At 42.3% G+C, this 18042-nt stretch overlaps 1 protein-coding gene across 5 annotated transcripts in view; it reads left to right on the top strand.

Annotated features, from left to right (window-relative positions):
- Nucleotides 1-18042, top strand: part of elmo1 (engulfment and cell motility 1 (ced-12 homolog, C. elegans)) — a 102565-nt gene that overhangs the window by 38024 nt on the left and 46499 nt on the right. For 2 of the 5 annotated variants that reach the window (XM_026157083.1, XM_026157084.1), the window contains exons 2-13: nt 3338-3489; nt 9381-9421; nt 9595-9667; nt 9763-9813; nt 9914-10083; nt 13389-13424; nt 15117-15216; nt 15722-15873; nt 15986-16064; nt 17043-17084; nt 17352-17402; nt 17816-17938. In XM_026157083.1, the coding sequence (XP_026012868.1) occupies nt 3412-3489; nt 9381-9421; nt 9595-9667; nt 9763-9813; nt 9914-10083; nt 13389-13424; nt 15117-15216; nt 15722-15873; nt 15986-16064; nt 17043-17084; nt 17352-17402; nt 17816-17938 (996 nt within the window). In that variant the 5' untranslated portion in view covers nt 3338-3411. The remainder of the gene's footprint in view (nt 1-3337; nt 3490-9380; nt 9422-9594; nt 9668-9762; nt 9814-9913; nt 10084-13388; nt 13425-15116; nt 15217-15721; nt 15874-15985; nt 16065-17042; nt 17085-17351; nt 17403-17815; nt 17939-18042) is intronic. The other 3 variants (XM_026157085.1, XM_026157086.1, XM_026157087.1) reach the window with 3 other exon arrangements.

The following is an 18042-nucleotide window of genomic DNA, read 5'->3' as shown; positions in this document are numbered from 1 at the left end:
TTATAAATGCCAGTACCATCAAATATCATCAAATAGTTAATATAGGCTTAGAACCTAAAAAAACCCAACTGGGTTCTGTTGGGGGTCCCTGATATTTAGATAATGCTAACATGTTGGTGCAGAAAACAGTGTCAACTTAAAGTCTTAGATTCACTGTGATGGTGTGTTAACCTTAAAGGATAAAGTTTAGCATGTACCCTTCATCTCATGAGGGTCTTTAATGCACTGTGTTGTATGTGTGCTGGAATAATCAGGAAAACTTTGGAAATGGGAGCATCTGAAGAGCATGTGAATGTACAAGCTTTAGCTAATGTTATGGCTCTTCATCCAACAGCTGTTGAGATATTTCACTTAAACGTTGCTGTGATATTTTAACCTGAGGAAACTGACAAATTAAACAGTGGACTAACATTAAAATCACTGGAATATCAGGGCTAAAAATGTTGACGGCAGTCTCAAGAACAGCAATTTTCTAGCTTTCATTTTCTGTCTCTCTGTGACTTCGGGTCAGTTTTGAGAGGGATGATTATCTGTACATAGATGACTAATGCGAGTTTCTTTGTGTAATGCAACTGAATGAATCATACATGTGTTAGTACAGTAAGGCTCCTGTATTTGGGACATGTATTTTTAACATGGAAAAAACAGGATGAGCCTGAAATTAATTTTTTCTTCTTCTTTTCTTAAAAGGCACATTTTTGTGAACAAATAAAAAGCAGGATTCAAGAATTCAGTTTATCCAGATGTTTACATAGATCTCTTTCAGTGTTGTCTTTCCATTTTGTTTTTCCTCATCTTTTGTGGCATTATCTTTTCTGCGTAAGGTTACAGAGCTGGAAAGCGGAGCAAAACACTAATTTACTGAACATCACTGAAGGCAAAGTGTATCAGAAAGTATTTAACATGCATTAAGAAACCGTTCTAATCTTCAGCAGGCACGCTCGTTCAACGCAGAGGGCTGGAGTGACTCATTTTTGTGAAGTTGTGACAAACGTGACTTGAGTATGGGCATGCAGTTTGGAAAGAAAATGCATCCACATCTCAAGCTATTGATGCAGCAGCTGCCATGGCAACGGGCCCTTGAATAAAGGCTATGTGGATTATTATGGGGTGAATCACACACAACGCCAGGCCGGTGTCCTTAAATTAACACACTCTCTTTAAATGCACACGTGCATAGATTACATGTGGTCAGTGTTTGTAAACACGTCTCCAGTCATCCATCCACAAGTGCTTTTGCCATGTGTATTAACACTATAATAACACCATATTCCGCTCAGCAGTTTTCTCCCAGGAATTAGTCTGAGCCAGCCATTATACAATATGCATTTTCAAATTAAATATGTAATCAGACTTCTTCACCAGGAACTAGGATTATCTGAGTTTTTTTAGACAAGCTGAGAAGGTAAATTATTGATGCCTTCCTCAGTTGATTATGCGGATTTCTATGCTACATTTTCCACTCGAGACTCGTCCACTGGCGGGTTTCATTAGACCCCCTGCAAGGACACAGAAGTGGTTTTGCTCAGCTCTCCCCGCACGGTTCCGGGTGACTCTGATTTGCCTTTCTTTAAGCTGTGGAAGCACAAACTGGCTTATCCACAGCCTTTCAGGTCGATCTGGCTGTCGTCTCCTATGTGAGATATCATGCCGTTTTTGGTGCCCTGAAGGGCTGTGAGGAGGGGTCAGGGAGGAGGATTACAGGTTCAGTGTTAGCGTAGGGGTAATTGCATGAAAGTGGAGTGAGTGTTGACGTCTTTTGCCTTTGCTTTGTTTATGAACAAGAGTTCACATGGTTGCTTGTACAGATTCAAGGTATAATTGTAAAATTCAGTTACGTTGTGACCCATCCCCAAGCCAAGTACTAACATCCATCTTCTTTAATCTGTGCTTCATCGTTTTTCTGCTTTCCTTTTGCAGATCAACTTTTTTTTGTTTTAGCTTTTTTTAATCTGCAGCTAATCAAGTCTTTTTATCCATCCAAGCTAAGATATCTGGGTCATGTCACTTAAGTAGTTTACTCAGACTTGACAGAGCTCACTCAGAATAACAGAAGACATTGCTCAGATCTTTTTAAGGTTGTTTTATGCGCCCCATGATGAGTAAACTGACCTTTTATATGCTAAATTGAAGGGATACCCCTTGAAGCAAGTGCTACTGCACAGGGCTGTGGAAGAAGCTCTGCGCTACTAACGTGTTTAACCGCTTGCTTTTGACTCTTATGTTCATGCTAATGTGGTTTAATGTGGCAGTTGCATCCTCTCTCCAAAGCAACAGGAACTATTATGTGAAAATGTCCAAAGGGACTTTCAAACTGAACTGTTCCACTGCTTGAGTCACAGGAAGATGCTGCTGAGTGGTTTATGGTTTTTCTGCTGGACAAAAATGTCTGAATTGAGAATAGAACCAAGAGTAGCAGTTGAATTTTGACTCGAACACCAGTGAACAATTTGAATATATCCAGATGTGTGGACTTTTTGTCTTCCCTTTTGGCAGTGGGAGTAAATGCACTTAGTTGCTCTAACGTCCTTCTGAATTCTTGTACAGAAAGTAACTGCAGTAACCACATTTAAAACTCCCGTTTTGCAAAATACAGAGAGATTTACGTGGCTGTGATAGGCTTAATCAGCATTGTATGAGCTTGTTTGGCAAGGGCTCGAATTTACTGGATGGTTATTTATATGTAAATGTACCACACTCCAACTTTAAATTAGTCTACCCCTGGAAAAATTGATTTCAGAGGACAAATAAAAAGTCTGCCTGCCTTAGTTTGCATAAGCGATAGAAGTTTAACGGCATTCACGTATGACTTTCAGTGCCAGTATTTGCAGGAATAAGCATGCAGAGCATAGTTCTTAACTGAAGAGCCTGTCCTAGCTGTGGGCTAATGAACAGCATGCAGTGTATTTGTGGTTTTTAAACTGGTACTGATGCTAAACCCCCCACTGTTGTTGGCCAGCCTTACCTGAGATGATTTCTTGGTACGAAATAAAAAGAGCCAGAGTGTTTACTTTCTTGTGGGTGCACAAATTATAGTAAATTGATGTAAGTAGGTCAGTTGACTAACTTCCTCTAAAAATTTAAATGCTATACGAAAGTGATCTTATTGGTTTTAGCAGTTCACTAGCTTCTCCTGAAGATGAGTTTCATTTGCTTGCGCTCACACACCCCCCCCCCCCCCCCCCCCCCCCCAGAGCGCTGTGTCTTATTTTTCAGCGCTGTCCTTGTTGGCCTTAAAATAGTCTTTGAATTTCAACAACTCTAACACAAGCAAACATCAGTGACTAATGTGCCTCATTTTCTGCTTCTTTTTGTTCCCCTTCACTCTACCCTACAGGTTTGGATGAGCCATCTTCAGCAGTACTGACAGAGGTGTGAGGCAGTGAGGCTCTCACCCCCACCCTGGGAGCCATGCCGCCGCCGGCAGATATTGTCAAGGTGGCCATTGAGTGGCCGGGGGCATTCCCCAAGCTCATGGAGATAGACCAGGTATGTGCCTCAGTGCAACAAAAGACACCGTCATCTCACCTGCAGACATTACTGTCCTTTAAATCCAGCACAACCAGTAAAAAATGTTTGGGGTCTGTGACGCTCACCGTGCAGATTTAAAAACCATAATCACAGTGCGTGTTTTGTATGAACACATTATTGCGCAGTAATCCGTTGCTGTGTATATAATGAAATCGCTTGGATGTTTGTAGGTGTCTCTCTCTGGAGCGGCTGGGCGGATGTGCTCAGGGCTTGGTGCAGCTTTTGCGTTGTTCCCATCAATTATACTAATTAGCCTCAAGGATGTGGCCTTGATTAAAGATGTTTAACAGTTAGTCACAGCTTTGACATAGCTTTAAAGAAATTTCACTGAATGCAAAGAGGCTGGCTCTGTCATTAAGAAAAGTGACAAAAAATATGGATGTTTGTGGGTAAATACCTGGGCTGTTTAGCTCACTGTCAGAGCAAAAAGTATTCATATGACTGGAGGTGAGATTTGGTATAAAGCACAACACCATGTACAAAACAGGTGAGCAACCTTCTCACTCTTACATTGTCTGCTATGGAAAACAAACTCAGTTAAAGCTTTATGCATCTGTCACATTACAATATCAATGAATCTTAGTGATGCTGTTTTTTAAAATGTAAAACATAATGGTCACAGCTGTGGTCAGAGGCATTATGTGATATCTCTTGAACACCTTCAGGGAAATTTCAGTAGGTTTGGACAAAAGCTCAAAGGAATAATGGATTAACTTTGCCTGTCAAAGGTCAGGGTCTCTGTGACCTCCTGTTCTTTTGACTGTGATGTCTGAGGAACTCCTCGAGCGAGTTTCGCTTCATCTGACACAAATGTTCACTTAAAGTAATGGTCGTGGTCAAGGATCATTGTGATGTCACGCAGTTTGGGCCATTACCCAAGACGTTCAGCATCACAATGTTCTGTTTGTGGCGATTATTGCACTGTAACTCGGTAGCGTGAGGAGATCTTGCGACCCTCTTCGCCTTCTTTCGGTTTCTTCTTTTCACCATCACTCTCTTCCGCTATCTCACCCTACCCCTAGTGTCCTCTTCTTCCAGCCTCTGTATGAACTTTTTTGCTACATCCATGAATCTCCTCTGTGGTCTTCCTCTTTCTTCAATCTGCAGTGTTTTCACTATTAAATTTCTTCCAAGTCTTCACTTGATATATTGCATGCATCTGGACAAACACAGATCTAAACTGCAACTTGATTGGTTGGTGGCGCTCCACGACTGTAAGGAGGGTTTTATCGTTTGTTTTTTAAAAACTGTAACATTAAATAGCTGCAATGCTAAAGCGCTATGAAACCTCATCAGTGCATAGCTATATATTCCACTGATTTACATAATGCAGTTGCTACATTTATGCTCAACAGTTAACAACACTGGTGTGTGCTTTTTAAAACTGAAACTGCACTTCTGTGTAGATTTGCGTCGCAGCTGCTTTCGCCTGCACGCAGCTCGCATCCATTACGAGCCCACAGATAATGGCCATGCCGTATGTCGGCAGATTGTCGGGGTCTATCCAGCGCTAGATTACATGCTAATAAAATAATTAGCCCAAACAGCAACTACCCCGTGTGTGTGTGGGGGGGACATTTTTGCTGTTACTTTGTTTGATTGCACATACAGTTTTATAAATTGGCCTGTTTGTTGTTTGGGTGACTCACAGATGGGCTAATGATTGTAAAAGCTATGAGTCACCGTGGTAACCGGAGTCACAACTGCCCTTCTCAATGGATGAACTAGTGAATGAAGTATTGAACTGTGAAGTACATGTGCTTCTGGTGCTTTAAACACTTAAGTAGAGATTTAGGGGGTGTGGTTTTTGTATTAAATGCCCCCCCCCCCCTTATCAGCAGCGCTGTTCCAGTCTGAGTAGATTGCCTTTAGCTTTGCTTAGGTCTGTCTTTACTTCTTTAAGCCACCTCTCCTCCTCCTCCTCCTCCTTTTATCTCTCCCTGTCATCTTCCTCTTGTTCCACCTCTGTGTTGCCTTCCTCCTCTTTGTCCTTCTTTGCTTTCGCTCTTGTTCGCTCCCCCCTCGCACTCCTCCTCCCCGTGTTTTGTTGTGACTGCGAAACTTGCGCGCGCTGTGCCTCTTCCTCTCTTGTCCTCCACCATCAACCCCCACCTCTTCCTCCTCCCTCTGCATCTCCTCTGTACAATAGGCCCTGCAGCAGCATATGGCTGTCTGACTCATGCGACGGGGAGTGGGCTTCTGCAGCTCGAGCTGTTTTGATACCCAGAGAAAGTGTGTGTGTATGTGTGTGTACATGCCTGAAAACTTGTATGTGTAAATTTTGTTTACGCAGGTAAAATTCTGCTTATGTGAAAATGTGCGTGGGTGTGTTTGTGTGGCAACATGGATCGTTGTTACTGTTCATGCGTGTGCATGCTCATTTGCTGTGTGTGTGCATGCATGTGCCTGTATCCATGTGCATGCCGACAAATATGTGTATTTTTATTATTTCTGTCTGTTTGTATATGCGCCTCTGCAGTGCACGCGTGAGTGTGTTTAGGCTACATCTGCTTCGGTGTGTGTCTCTGTGATTTCTGTATCTCTCCAAACATCTTCAGGCACAGAAGTCCAACCTTTATGTAGGAATGCGGGGGAATCGCTACAAGTTTAGACAGTTGTTTTTAAGTGTTTTTAATTGCTTTTTGTTTATCAGAAAGGCAATAGAGAAACTGGGGGAGGATTGGGTGGTGGGGTTTCTGGTGGAGTAGAGGGATGAGAGGAATGTTTGCAGGTGGAAAGGGGCAAGAAACAAACTCTAAGACTAACAGTCCACTTAGTTTTAGGTAATGTGCTAAAATTGGTTTTATATTAGTGTCACTGCTGTGGTTAAAAGATAGAAAACTAAAAATAAAGGCATTTATTTATATTTTGGTGTGTGCTTGTGTGCACGCATCTAAGCACAGTGGTTAACAGAAGAAAAGTCCAGAGGGATGTATTAAACTGTTTCCTTGAGTGAAATAAGACTAAATACCTTCAGTGAATGTGCAAAAATGGCTAGCAGGTTCTAGCGGGTCATGCTTTATTGCATATAAATGATCTCGGAGGGGGGAAAAAAAAAAGAATAACCACCAAATGTGCTAAAGTGGAATAACTCCTTAGATAAACTATTGTGTGGTGTAACAGGAGCTGAAATCTAGTGGGTGGTATAGGATGTTATAGATAACAGCTTTGCTTTTCACCTTTGTACAAAGTGAATTCCGGTTATGTAGGTGCTACCCTTGAACTGTACTCCCGACTGGGCTTACAGTAAGTTAAACAAAGTGGCTCGTGTGGGTTGAAAGTAATAGTAAAGGAGAGGAAGATGTAGTGGGAGGTTGGACAGGGAAATGGTAGACGGGGAAACAGAGTCAGTTTAAAGCTTGGAGAACTGCTTGTATTTATAGGTACATAATAGGCAACATATAAAGTAGGGTCACTGGAAGCATCTCTGTGTTTCTCTCTTATTTCACATTAGCATGACTGGGTATAAAAAGAGTTTACCAGAGAGGATGATTCACTGAGAAGTTAACATGGGAAGGGTTTTACTACTCTGTCAAGAGCTGCCAAATAATTCAGCAATTTAACAATGAAGTTTTTAATCCTAAAGTTGCATCATCTGCAAAAACCGAATGATTCTGAGAGGCTGAAGAAATCTCTGTAAGCAAGGAAGTAATCAAAATCAGATTTGTTTTTTCTTTTTTAATCATGAATGCTCCATCCTCTGAGCTTCAGTTGCTGTCGTGGGAAAAATAACAAGCCAGCATCCACGATGGCTCCTTAGCGCGCAGCGGCTTGGACGACATGCAAACGTTGCACGTATGCAGGTTTTGGAGCAACATTTTCTAGGAAGGGTTTGCTTATTCCTGAAATGCCAAACCACATTCTGCTCGTGTTACTGCAGCATGATCTGTAATGAAAGAGGGACTCTCTGCAATCCATGTCTGTCAGCGTCACCACTGAAAATATTCACTTTCAGAGCTACAGCATCAGTCCCTTTTAGCTCCCAAATGCCTTCTGAGTGTTTTTTAAAAGAAGTGATGCAACACAGTGGAAAACATGCCTCTGGTTGAAACATGTAACTGGCACTAAATTCTAAGAGCATTTATTTTTCCCAAAAATGATTAAAAATGTCTTTGATGCAACATTTAAAATGTTGTTTTTGTGAAGGGGGGGTTAAGGTAAATATGGGGTTTAAATAGCTGAAAACTTTTAGAAACGTGGTTGTAGCGTCGAGTACTTTTATGAGTGTTTGTGCTTGCGTGAGTTTGTATAGAGATTATGCATGTAGCCTAGCAGCATACTGTATCTCCCACAGAGCCTGAGGATGATGGCAGTGGCAAGCAAGCAGATATTAAGTTAACACTGATTAGTATTTCTCGTGCACACGCTGCTTTTATTTATCTCGCTTCCCTCCTCATACACATCTTGCATGCTCCTAATTTTTCATCTTTCTGTGTCCATCTCTGTTTGTTGTCCTCGTTATTAGCTGCATTGCTTTTTATAAGTACACTGAGAGCAGGAAAAAAAAAGACTCAAACTCCTTTTATGCGTACACTTTTTCTTTTCACATACTTTTTCCTGCTTTTGTTTATTCCCCTTCTCCCTTTTGTTCACAAACAGCCCACCCTCTTTTTCTGTCACCACTCTGCCTTTCTTTCCTTGTCATATATGCCCACCATCCTGCCATCGTTATCTTTTGTCTGTCTGTCTTCATCACCGCAGCTTCTCTCACTGTCTGGGCTAATCCCCAGAAAAGCAATAATGCAATATGCTCGTATATTTTGATATATAGATACTCAAACGAATCCATCTTCATGCGTTTGGGGGGGGAAGAATTTAAAGAAAAGAGTGGTTAGAATTGGCCCAGCAGAAAATGAAGTATCCTGATTCAGAACCTGATATTGTTTTTCTGTACTTTTATTATCTTTGGTTGATCAAAGTCATTTAAAAAAGGTGCTGCCCCAACTACGTAATGAGTAAACATTGTGTAATTGGCTCAGTTTGTTTGTCTGTTCTCAAACTTCACAACAATATACCAGGCCCTGGAGGACCAGAGTACATAGGTTAGCTGAGCATTTGGCTCTGCTACTTTATAGCTAGCACCCAAGGTCAAAGTTAACACTGAAAACTTTTTTAACAAACCATACTGAGTAATATATCATATGAAAGGGCATGGAGAGAGCTGTACAACACACATTTAATTTTTTCAATGACACCATAAAATCTCAAGTTTTACAGCCAGTTTTAATCCAATAATATGGTTAAAGATAATAAAATACTCCATTTTAGTTTGTAATGCTTCAAGATCATAGGTCAAAGGTTAGACATCAGCGTGTTGTTGTGAAAGCAGGCTGACGTCAGCATCATAAAACATCAAAGTTTTAGTGTAGCCTTTGCCCCTCGGGGGGGAAGGTTGGCCTCAACATGAGTTGACTTGTAATGCTAAATCTTTCACTGCTGGTATACTAAGGCTGTTATTAGATGTCCCCAGATCTAGATTAAGAAACTTGTTTCACTTTAGACAGTATCTTGTTTTAGGCTTCCTGGGGAACTGAGGGGTTTCTGTATATTTCATTGAATCTTCATTCAATTTTTTAGCTGTGAAATTGTAAATGTGGTTCTTGAAAAGATGTACTCTGCACCGCTGTAGAAACACTGAATCACTAATAATGAATGAAGCGGTGCAGCAGCCATGGTCGATGATCCCACATCAGCAGTTGGATAAATACAGGCTCCTGAAGAACAGCCTCTCATTGTGCCAGTCCCGCAAAATAAAATAATTGCAGCCCTCTCTGAATTGCCTGTTGTTTTAGGAACTCAGTACTAGACTGTGAACTAAATGTAGTTTTGCCTTTTTTTTTAATTCCCAGAAAAAGCCTCTCTCAGCCATCATTAAAGAAGTATGCGAGGGGTAAGTCTTCATTTGCTTTTTTTTTTTTTTTTTTTTAATGTATGCACTAGTTCATGTCTTTTGGATTAGAATTTAACTGTCCCCTACCCCCATACTTGATTTCTATTTGCTGTTTTTAATGCACTTTTAAACCAAGTACACAGTGTATTTTGTCTCTATCCAATGCCTTTTAGGTGGTCCCTGGGGAGCCCTGAAAACTTTGCTCTGCAGATTGCTGACGCGACAAATTTCTACATCACAGAAAAGGTTTGCTCATCTGCAAAGCTGCTGTATCCAAGAGGGGGATATAAAGGCCTGAAGTGCACACTAACTTCTGCTTGTGTCCTTGTAATCCTCCACAGAATCGCAGCGACATTAAGAACGGCTCGATCCTTCGTTTGACCACCTCTCCTGTAAGTGTTTTGCCATTTGAAAAAGCAAATTCTGTGAATACGTATGAAATCGTTCACAATCTGGGACATGTCCTGTTTCCTTTTCCCTTTTGCCCTCCAGTACCAGACGGCAGTGCAGCTTCATGAACGGATCCAGTCATCAAGCATGGACGCCAAGCTGGAGGCTCTTAAGGACCTGGCTAACGCGTCCCGGGATATCACCTTTGCCCAGGAGTTCATCAACCTCGACGGTATCTCGCTGCTCACTCAGATGGTGGAAAGTGGGACTGAGTAAGTGAGAAGAAGACTGTTTCTTTTGCTGTTTGGATTTGCCTTGTTTGCACCGTTTTCCCCTGCAGCATCTTTTTTGTTTGTGCATGTGTGTTATAGGGAGCAGGGAAGAGTACACACTTCCAATGTTTTCCTCTGGATTTTGGATTTATGTGGCAATATTAGACTTTGACTCAAGAATGTGATCCATCAAAACTAGCAAACACAGACTCCAGTTCGATGGGATACCTAATTCAAATCTTACCATATTTAATTTCACATATCGCTGACATTATTTTTCACAGGCCTGATGTAACGAACCACAAATTTGTAACAAGACCCCGGCGTTATTTAAAAGGGCTGCAGGTTTGGATGGTATTCAGGTGGATCTCCGATTTCAGTGAGAATAAAAGGGGATCTTTGGAGTTGCACTGTGCAGTCTGACCGGTTAAGTTCAAAGCATTTACAGCAGCTGACTGGCCGCTCATTCACTGACATTCCTCAGTTCACTCTGTTAAGCTGGATTTATTTTACTGGTGTCTCGTGTCATCGCCATCTTTGTGAAGATGCCTTTGATGTGGAACGCTTTTATTTCAGCGTGCTGCAGAGTTGTGCGGATGTTATTAGGTCATATAGCAAATGTCATTATATGCACTGCATGAAATAATCAGTCGTACATTTGCGCTGAATGAAAACCCTAACCTTGTGCATAAGTTTTGCCTCGGGTTCAACAATGCTACCCTGTGCTGCAAAGAGAAGAACAGGTTCACACAGTGCCCAGCAGCTCCTGTTCATCTTTGGTGACCATGATAGTGATATTGCACACAGCTGGGAGGAAATACTCTGCCTTTTGCATGTTCAGCACATCCAAAAACTCACAGTGTGTGTTGAGGTGGGGGGTGGAGGGCAGGCGTAGTGCCCTGGAGACCGTCTCAACTGAAGGTTAAAGCGAGGACTTTTTTCGCTGAGGTGAAACTTCTCAGCCGTGATGCCAGGGGAGGGGAGTGGGCGGGCGAGGGAGATGGGGTTTGTGCCAGTGGCGTGCTGTGGGGAGTGCAAAGAGCTCGCCAGAACCAAGAGTTGAATTACAGTATGAGTGCAAAACGTGCACGCAATCACACAGAAGTAGATGGACGGTGCAAACTGGCAGGGAGGGCAGGAGCGGCCAGCCGTGCGAGACGTGCTCGTTTTCTGCTTCGTGCAATTCCCATTATCCAGCCCTTCTTTTTTCCAGGGGGAGAAACGATAGATCGAGGAGTTGTTTTGCACCTAATGCGTGGTTATAAACACACGACATTCAGCGTGTCCCGACAGAAGAGCAGTGAAAACCCAAAGTAAGAACTGCAGTTTTTTTGTGCGGGTGTCGTCTTGTCACGCTCATGATTGCTTTTAAATGAAGGTTCAAATTCTGGTTAGACATGTAATGGCTTTTTCTTAGCAGAAACCACTCAGTGATCTAGTGTTTGTGGGTACAGCTTGACAGGAAATCAGTGAGGCCTCTTCTCCTTTTTGAATATGATGTTCAAATTAGCAAATATTTGATCTTAATGCAAGGAGCTGTCACAGCAGCACCGAGGTTCCTCCTGTTGCTCCTGGCCCTTTGATTAAATATGTTTTTCATCTAAATTCCCATCAAATCCTATTCAGGGCTTGAGAGTTTGAGCGGCGCGTGTAAGCAAAAGAGAGCAGGGCGAGTGGTTCTGCTGCATTTCCATCTCAACAGAAGGAGCTTATGAAACAGGCATGCAGATAGGTATCAGAGGCTAATGCACACACACACACACACACACACACACACACACACACACACACACACACACTCATTAGTGTGCCTGCCAACCAACTTGGTGAACTGTAATTATTCAAGAGGCTCTGTGCTCGAGACTCATGAGGGCAGAGCAGTTCTGTGATCTGATGCTTCTGCCAAAGATGCTGCACAATATTCATGTGTAGATCAGCTGCCCAGCTAAACTCCAAGTTTAAGGCAGACATTGCCCTCTACTGACAAAAACATGGAGCAACTCATACTGTGGTTTGACACACGTTCAGAATGTACAGTGCAACTTCAAACTGATTAACACCGCCAGACTTACTATCAACTTCGGTCTTCTTTGACCAGGTTTAACATATGCTGCCACCTTGATATTGTCATTCATGTTTTTTCTGTTTTTGTCTTGTTAGCTCCCAGCATAATCTTGGCTGTTAAATTCACAAAACCTGTTCTAAACATTATTCCATTGAATTGTACCTTATTAGCAGTGTCATCCCTTTGAAAACTGGATTTACAGAGTAAAAGGAACACTGATACTGAAATCAAACTCCACTGTTAAAACAGTTTTTTGTTTATTTTATCAGGTGAAATTAAGAAGTTCTGCAACTCCACCCATTAAGAGCAAAAAAAAATGTCCCTTGTTTAAATCCCATGAAGGTTGTCTCTTTCTGGACCTGGCCCTCGTTTCCAGGGCTGCTGCTGTTTGTAGATCGCTTCCAGGAAGTCCCGTTCTGACCAATCCTGTTCTATCAGATTTCTCCAAATTAACAGTCTGACCCTGAGAGATGAATTCATACCCATGTTTGCCCTCCTGTCTCAGTGCATGCTTATCAAATGTCTTTGAGCTATTCAGCTAGTCTAGTCTGAGACCTGGATCTTCCTAGCAGTGATGATCCACGACATAAAGGTTGAATCAGTTGGACACAGAAGCTGAAGTTTGAGATCCATGCTGAAATCCCAGAGCCCAGATGCATGTGGTCGGAAGCAGACTGCCAGATCTCTGAAGCAATACAGAGGTGCACATGGAGACAACCTCATTCATATTAGCTGATTTTTGCACACATGGGTAGTATCGCTGAACTTCATGAGTGCACCTGTCATCTCGAATCTATTCAGGGAAAGTTAACTCTCTGCAGATGTTGCTTCCTTTTGCTTGTTTAGCGTAAGGCATTTCTCCCACTGCACCTGTCACATATTTACAAGTTGGTCTCTGCTTTTTGAAATGTGCAAAACTCCGTTTCGTTATGCTCACTGTGGCACATTAGGTCTGCAGCAAGCCGCTTTGTCAGCCGTTTCTGCTTGGCATGCTTTGAGCACCTTAGCGATCCAAAGTGTTTATTTTGAGTCGGTGTATTAAAGTTGTTTATATTGAGACTTGTTTTACATTTGCACAGTAAGGAATCCTTCTTCTGTGTATGAGAGTGGACCTCCTTAGAGTCTGGTCTCTTTGAGGGATGCTTATTGTTAAAAGATTGTGATTTGTGTTGCTCCCTGCTGAGACTTTAAGGTTTTGTTGTGTGTTTCCCACCTGTGACACCTAAGTTTCTCTTTACAGGCGCTATCAGAAACTGCAAAAGATTATGAAGCCATGGTAAGCCCCTCCCATCCCCCCGGGTAACGTCATTGACTCTGTGCTCTTCCTAACCTGCTGCCTGAGTCTGCATGATGAAGACTCTGGCCCCAAAGCCTTATGGGGAATTACTATAATTATGTGTTTAACACAGCCATTTACAGGCTTCTGTTTTGAAATCAGTTTTGCACTTAAATTTTTATTTTTTTTTGCATGTGGTTTTGGGCAAAATAATCTTCTTACGTCTTTGCCTCAGACTGTTGGAAGGCCATGATTTATTTCTAAAAATGTAATGCCGTGAGAAATCTATAAAAACCCGATCAGATATGGCTATGGCCATTTGGGGTTCAGCGGAGCTAATTTATTAGTTTTAGTCGGTGCTTACATTGAATTAAATCTTGGTCTTCTTTCCTAAATAGTGCTCAGGGTGAGGGGGATTGTCTCTGCACTCACTATTAGACTTCAGCTACTTTTACATTATTAGCCAATAGCACATCACACATGAAGACATCACACATTAGGATCATCATCCATCTGTCAAATAAGATTTTCTTCTCTTTCTTTATCTTAAATAATCTATCCTCTAATTTCAGTGTTCCTCGATTTCATTAAGCATTTACTAGTTACAGTAACTACATCAAAATGCCCAGTACCATCTGCAAAGGCCTCTTCATTCTTCAGCTGTGGGTTACTAATGACTGTTACTAATCATGTACCATGCAGCAGTACTGACCCGTGTGCTGAAAGCATTTCTTATCATTTTATCTTCGGTTTCTGGTTTGCTGATTTGACGGTCGATGCCACTCTGTTGTGTTTAAAACGGCGATCTTCACTTTTGTAAAAAGTGTATCTTTTTTTTTCTTCTCGATAGAAGTTTCAGGAAAGATGCCAACATTTTTTAGTCAAACATTTATTGTATTTGACTATAGCCTCATAGGTGTTTGCTATATTTTCATGTTGCATCTACTAAAGCACCTAACAGTAAATCAGTGTAAGATAAACAATGAGCAACACGTTTAGGCCAGGTCACAGTATTTGCCTGAGCAATGCCAGTTGTAAGCAGTAGAGGTCAGTACTGTAAAAGCTACTGGTGAAACTAATAAAAGGCCAGAAATCCCAAAACTCATGTAAAAGTTAAGTAGAAAGGTAATGAAACTCCAGAAACTCCTACTGCTGTGATTTATGAGGAAGTAAAAGCTTCTATATTTCATCATTTGCGATTTTTTTTTTTCTCATTAAGTTCATGCAGCAGAAATATGAAGTGGAGGCTGTTTAATGTGGTCCTTGCTTTGGCCCCCTGTGACTCTTGCAGAGCTGATTGATTTCTCTTGATATTTGTGTAACTGCATGACTTCACTCTATAACATAGCTTTCTGGTCCTGATTGAACGCCGCCCTGTGCTGCCCGGCTCCTGCTGATTTTCTGATGGCCCCTGCTGTTTCTCGAAGGCCAGTTTGTCTGCACTGCATCTCAAGCCTCTGTCCCCATTTATTCTTCTCTCCCCCTCCGCCTGTCTTCTGTCTTTCTTCAGCCAGCCTGGTTGCGGCATTGAATTTATTTTCATATGCACCATTTTCTCTGTTTCTGCCTACCACTCGCCCCTTGTTGCCGTCCAAGCCATCAGGGCTTTGCAGATTATACACTGCTCCAAGCCATCTGCTAGAGAGAAGCGTCCTATGGTTTGCGTGTGTCTCTGTGTGTCCTGCCCTTTAGTTTTGGAGACTTGCTGTCCTTCACTTTGACGGCCTTTGTGGAGCTGATGGACCACAGCATCGTCTCCTGGGACACTTTCTCTGTGGCATTCATCAAGAAGGTCAGACCAAGAAAACGTTTCATTAAAGGCAGCCCTGATTTATTAACGGCATTCAGAGTGCTGTTGTTATTCGCTGAATAAAGCTTTGATCGAACATTTACATCATGACATTTACAGCCTCTGCAATGAAGCTTGTCCTATGATAATGTCCCGAAGCTCAATGTCTATAAAAGTGTTTGGCAATGGTTCGATTTTCAGGACATAAACATTAAAGGCAAAAATACTCATTATGAGATGTGTGTTTAATTTTTTCCCTCATCTCAAAGTGTTTCTATTTTTTTTTTTTTTTTTTTTACCTTTGTGACCTCTATGAAATGTGTTTTTGTAAAACATGTTTTCAGAGTTTGTACCTAAGTTTGAATTTAAACTTTTAAAAGTTATGAAATCTTTTCCATCCTATTTTTCCAGGATCCTATTGCCTTAATTTTCAATCAAAAATTGCTATGCAAAATTTAACCGTGTCTGCGACAGATCCTCTAAACGCTTTGCCCTGTTTTTTTTTCAGATTGCCAGCTTCGTGAACAAGACGGCCATGGACACGGCAGTGCTGCAGCGCTCCCTGGCGATCCTGGAGTCCATGGTGCTCAACAGTCAGGATCTTTACCACAAGGTGGCACAAGAGATCACCATTGGACAGCTTATCCCGCATCTTCAGGGGTACGTGAACGAAATTCTTCTTTTTTAACATTAATCGAGCTCGCTGGTTTCTGAAAAGCTTCATAGTGATAAATGCCTTTAACCTCCTATTTGGACTGTGTTTTAATCACAGGACTGATCAAGACATTCAGACCTACACTATAGCTGTCATCAATGCTTTATTCCTCAAAGCTCCTGAGGAGAAGAGACAGGTGAGGCTGCGGTGCACGCACACACACAAATACACTGCATATACTGTATCGTGCATCATTTCATGTTGCAGTCATCAGCATTTTTCAACTCTAACAGTGTCTAACTGTGTCTTTTGTATGCATCCGGTGTGCATCTGTATACGAAACTATAAAACATCTGCAGTGTAGTGCAATAAATAAAACCTGAGTGTAAAGAAGTGCTACCATGCTCCCATTTCTCCAGTCTTTCCCGCACACACACACGCTCTCTCACACATGTCACGCGTTGCCCTGTAGCTCATCACATGATCCCTTGCCCCAGCATCATAGGGTCCAGGGATGCGCTCTGACATTAATAATGAATGATGCTAACACAGAGCCTTTCTCCTGCGCAGCGCACAAAGTTGAAGGCACGCTAGACCGAAACGAGCTTCGCCGCAGTGCTGAAAACAGACTGCGTGTGGCTGTTTATTATCAATTTAACACTTTTTGTCACCGATCTTGCTCAGAGAAGATGTTGTGTTTTATAAGACTCTGTTTAGGGGACAAGCAAGCTGTTTCTCTTTTAGCTCAGGTTACGTGTTTGTGTTATTTCTGCGAACAGGCCGCTTTTAAAACGTGGGGCTGTGGGACCACAAACTAACACTAATCCTGATCGTTTATTTCAGCGTGATGCAGAAGATGTGAGGTGCTGGCTGCACTCTTTTTGTTTTGTTTTTCCTCTAAGGTCAAGAGTGTTTTGTGTGTCTGTGTGCGTGCGTTAAGGACTCGACCATCAGTAGACCTATTATTACAAACCCCCAGACTGTCACCGTTCTGCTGACTCTGTTGCCCCCCACCCCCCTTTCTCCCCTCTCGCCACAGGCTGCTCGGCTGACAGAAAATGTTTTTTTTAACCTCCTCTCACACTTTTTTTTTCTCCTCCACATTCACTCACTCACTCACCCTCTCTGTCTCTCTGTCTCTGACTTTGTTTCTTCACTGCACACGATATGGTAGTATGATGAGCACATTGTGGACATCCTAAATTGTCCCCTGACAGTAAGTGCACCCTTGATTAGCACCCTTTGTAGTTTGCACTGTAGAAGACAACAGTTAGTGCATTTAGTATCCCTTCTTAAGTTCCTTTTTTTCGGATGGCTTTCTTACTTTTTTAATTAATTAATTATGTATTTTTCATTTTTACCCGTCTTAATTCCTCATCGTAGCATGGACAATCCTAAGACGCTTTGTCTTGATATGGCGTTGTGTCTCACTCTCTCTCCCGCTCTTCCCTGTTCCTCCCCACTGTTCTTTCTCCCCCTTTAGGAGATGGCCCATATTCTTGCCCAGAAACAGCTGCGCTCCATCATTCTCAGTGTAAGTCTACCCATACCCTTCTCCTCTTTACCCCTCCAGTGTCTTCCCCTGTCTCCTCCTCTCTGTCTTTGTCTCTCCCTGTTGCTGTTCGAGTTTCAACCTCTTCTCTTCTGTAACAAAAATGACACCTGCCACATCTTTCTCTGTTTCACCCCCTTGGTCGTTATCTCTTGTGGATACTTTTTCCACACCTGTTCCCTTTTGTCTCTTCATCATCTCTCTCCTGTGTGAAATCTCATTCTCCGTCCCCTTTTCCTTCATCTGCCTTCTAATCCTCGCCATTCACATCCAAATCCTCTTATTCCTCTTTGTCATATCTTGTCGTCCTCCGGCATAATCCACTTCTCGCCTTTCTGACCCTAAACCCTTTCCCCTCTCCTTTACTTTTCCCATTTGTCCTCTACGCCATGCAGAATGTGATCCGGAGCAACACGCCCATTAATGATGAGATGGCACATCAGCTGTACGTGCTGCAGGTTCTCAACTTCAACCTGCTCGAGGACCGCATGATGACCAAGATGGATCCTCAGGACCAGGTGTGGAGTGGGACAGTCAATCAAAACGGGTGGTGGTGGGTGTGAAAAGGGAGGGAGGTAGATTATCATCTGCAGCGGCTTCATTTCTCAGCTCAACAAAGATC

Source organism: Astatotilapia calliptera, chromosome 22, assembly GCF_900246225.1.
Source record: "Astatotilapia calliptera chromosome 22, fAstCal1.2, whole genome shotgun sequence".
NCBI lineage: Eukaryota > Metazoa > Chordata > Actinopteri > Cichliformes > Cichlidae > Astatotilapia > Astatotilapia calliptera.
The sequence above is the reverse complement of the archived record's forward strand: the minus strand, read 5'-3'. Positions and strand labels throughout refer to the sequence as shown.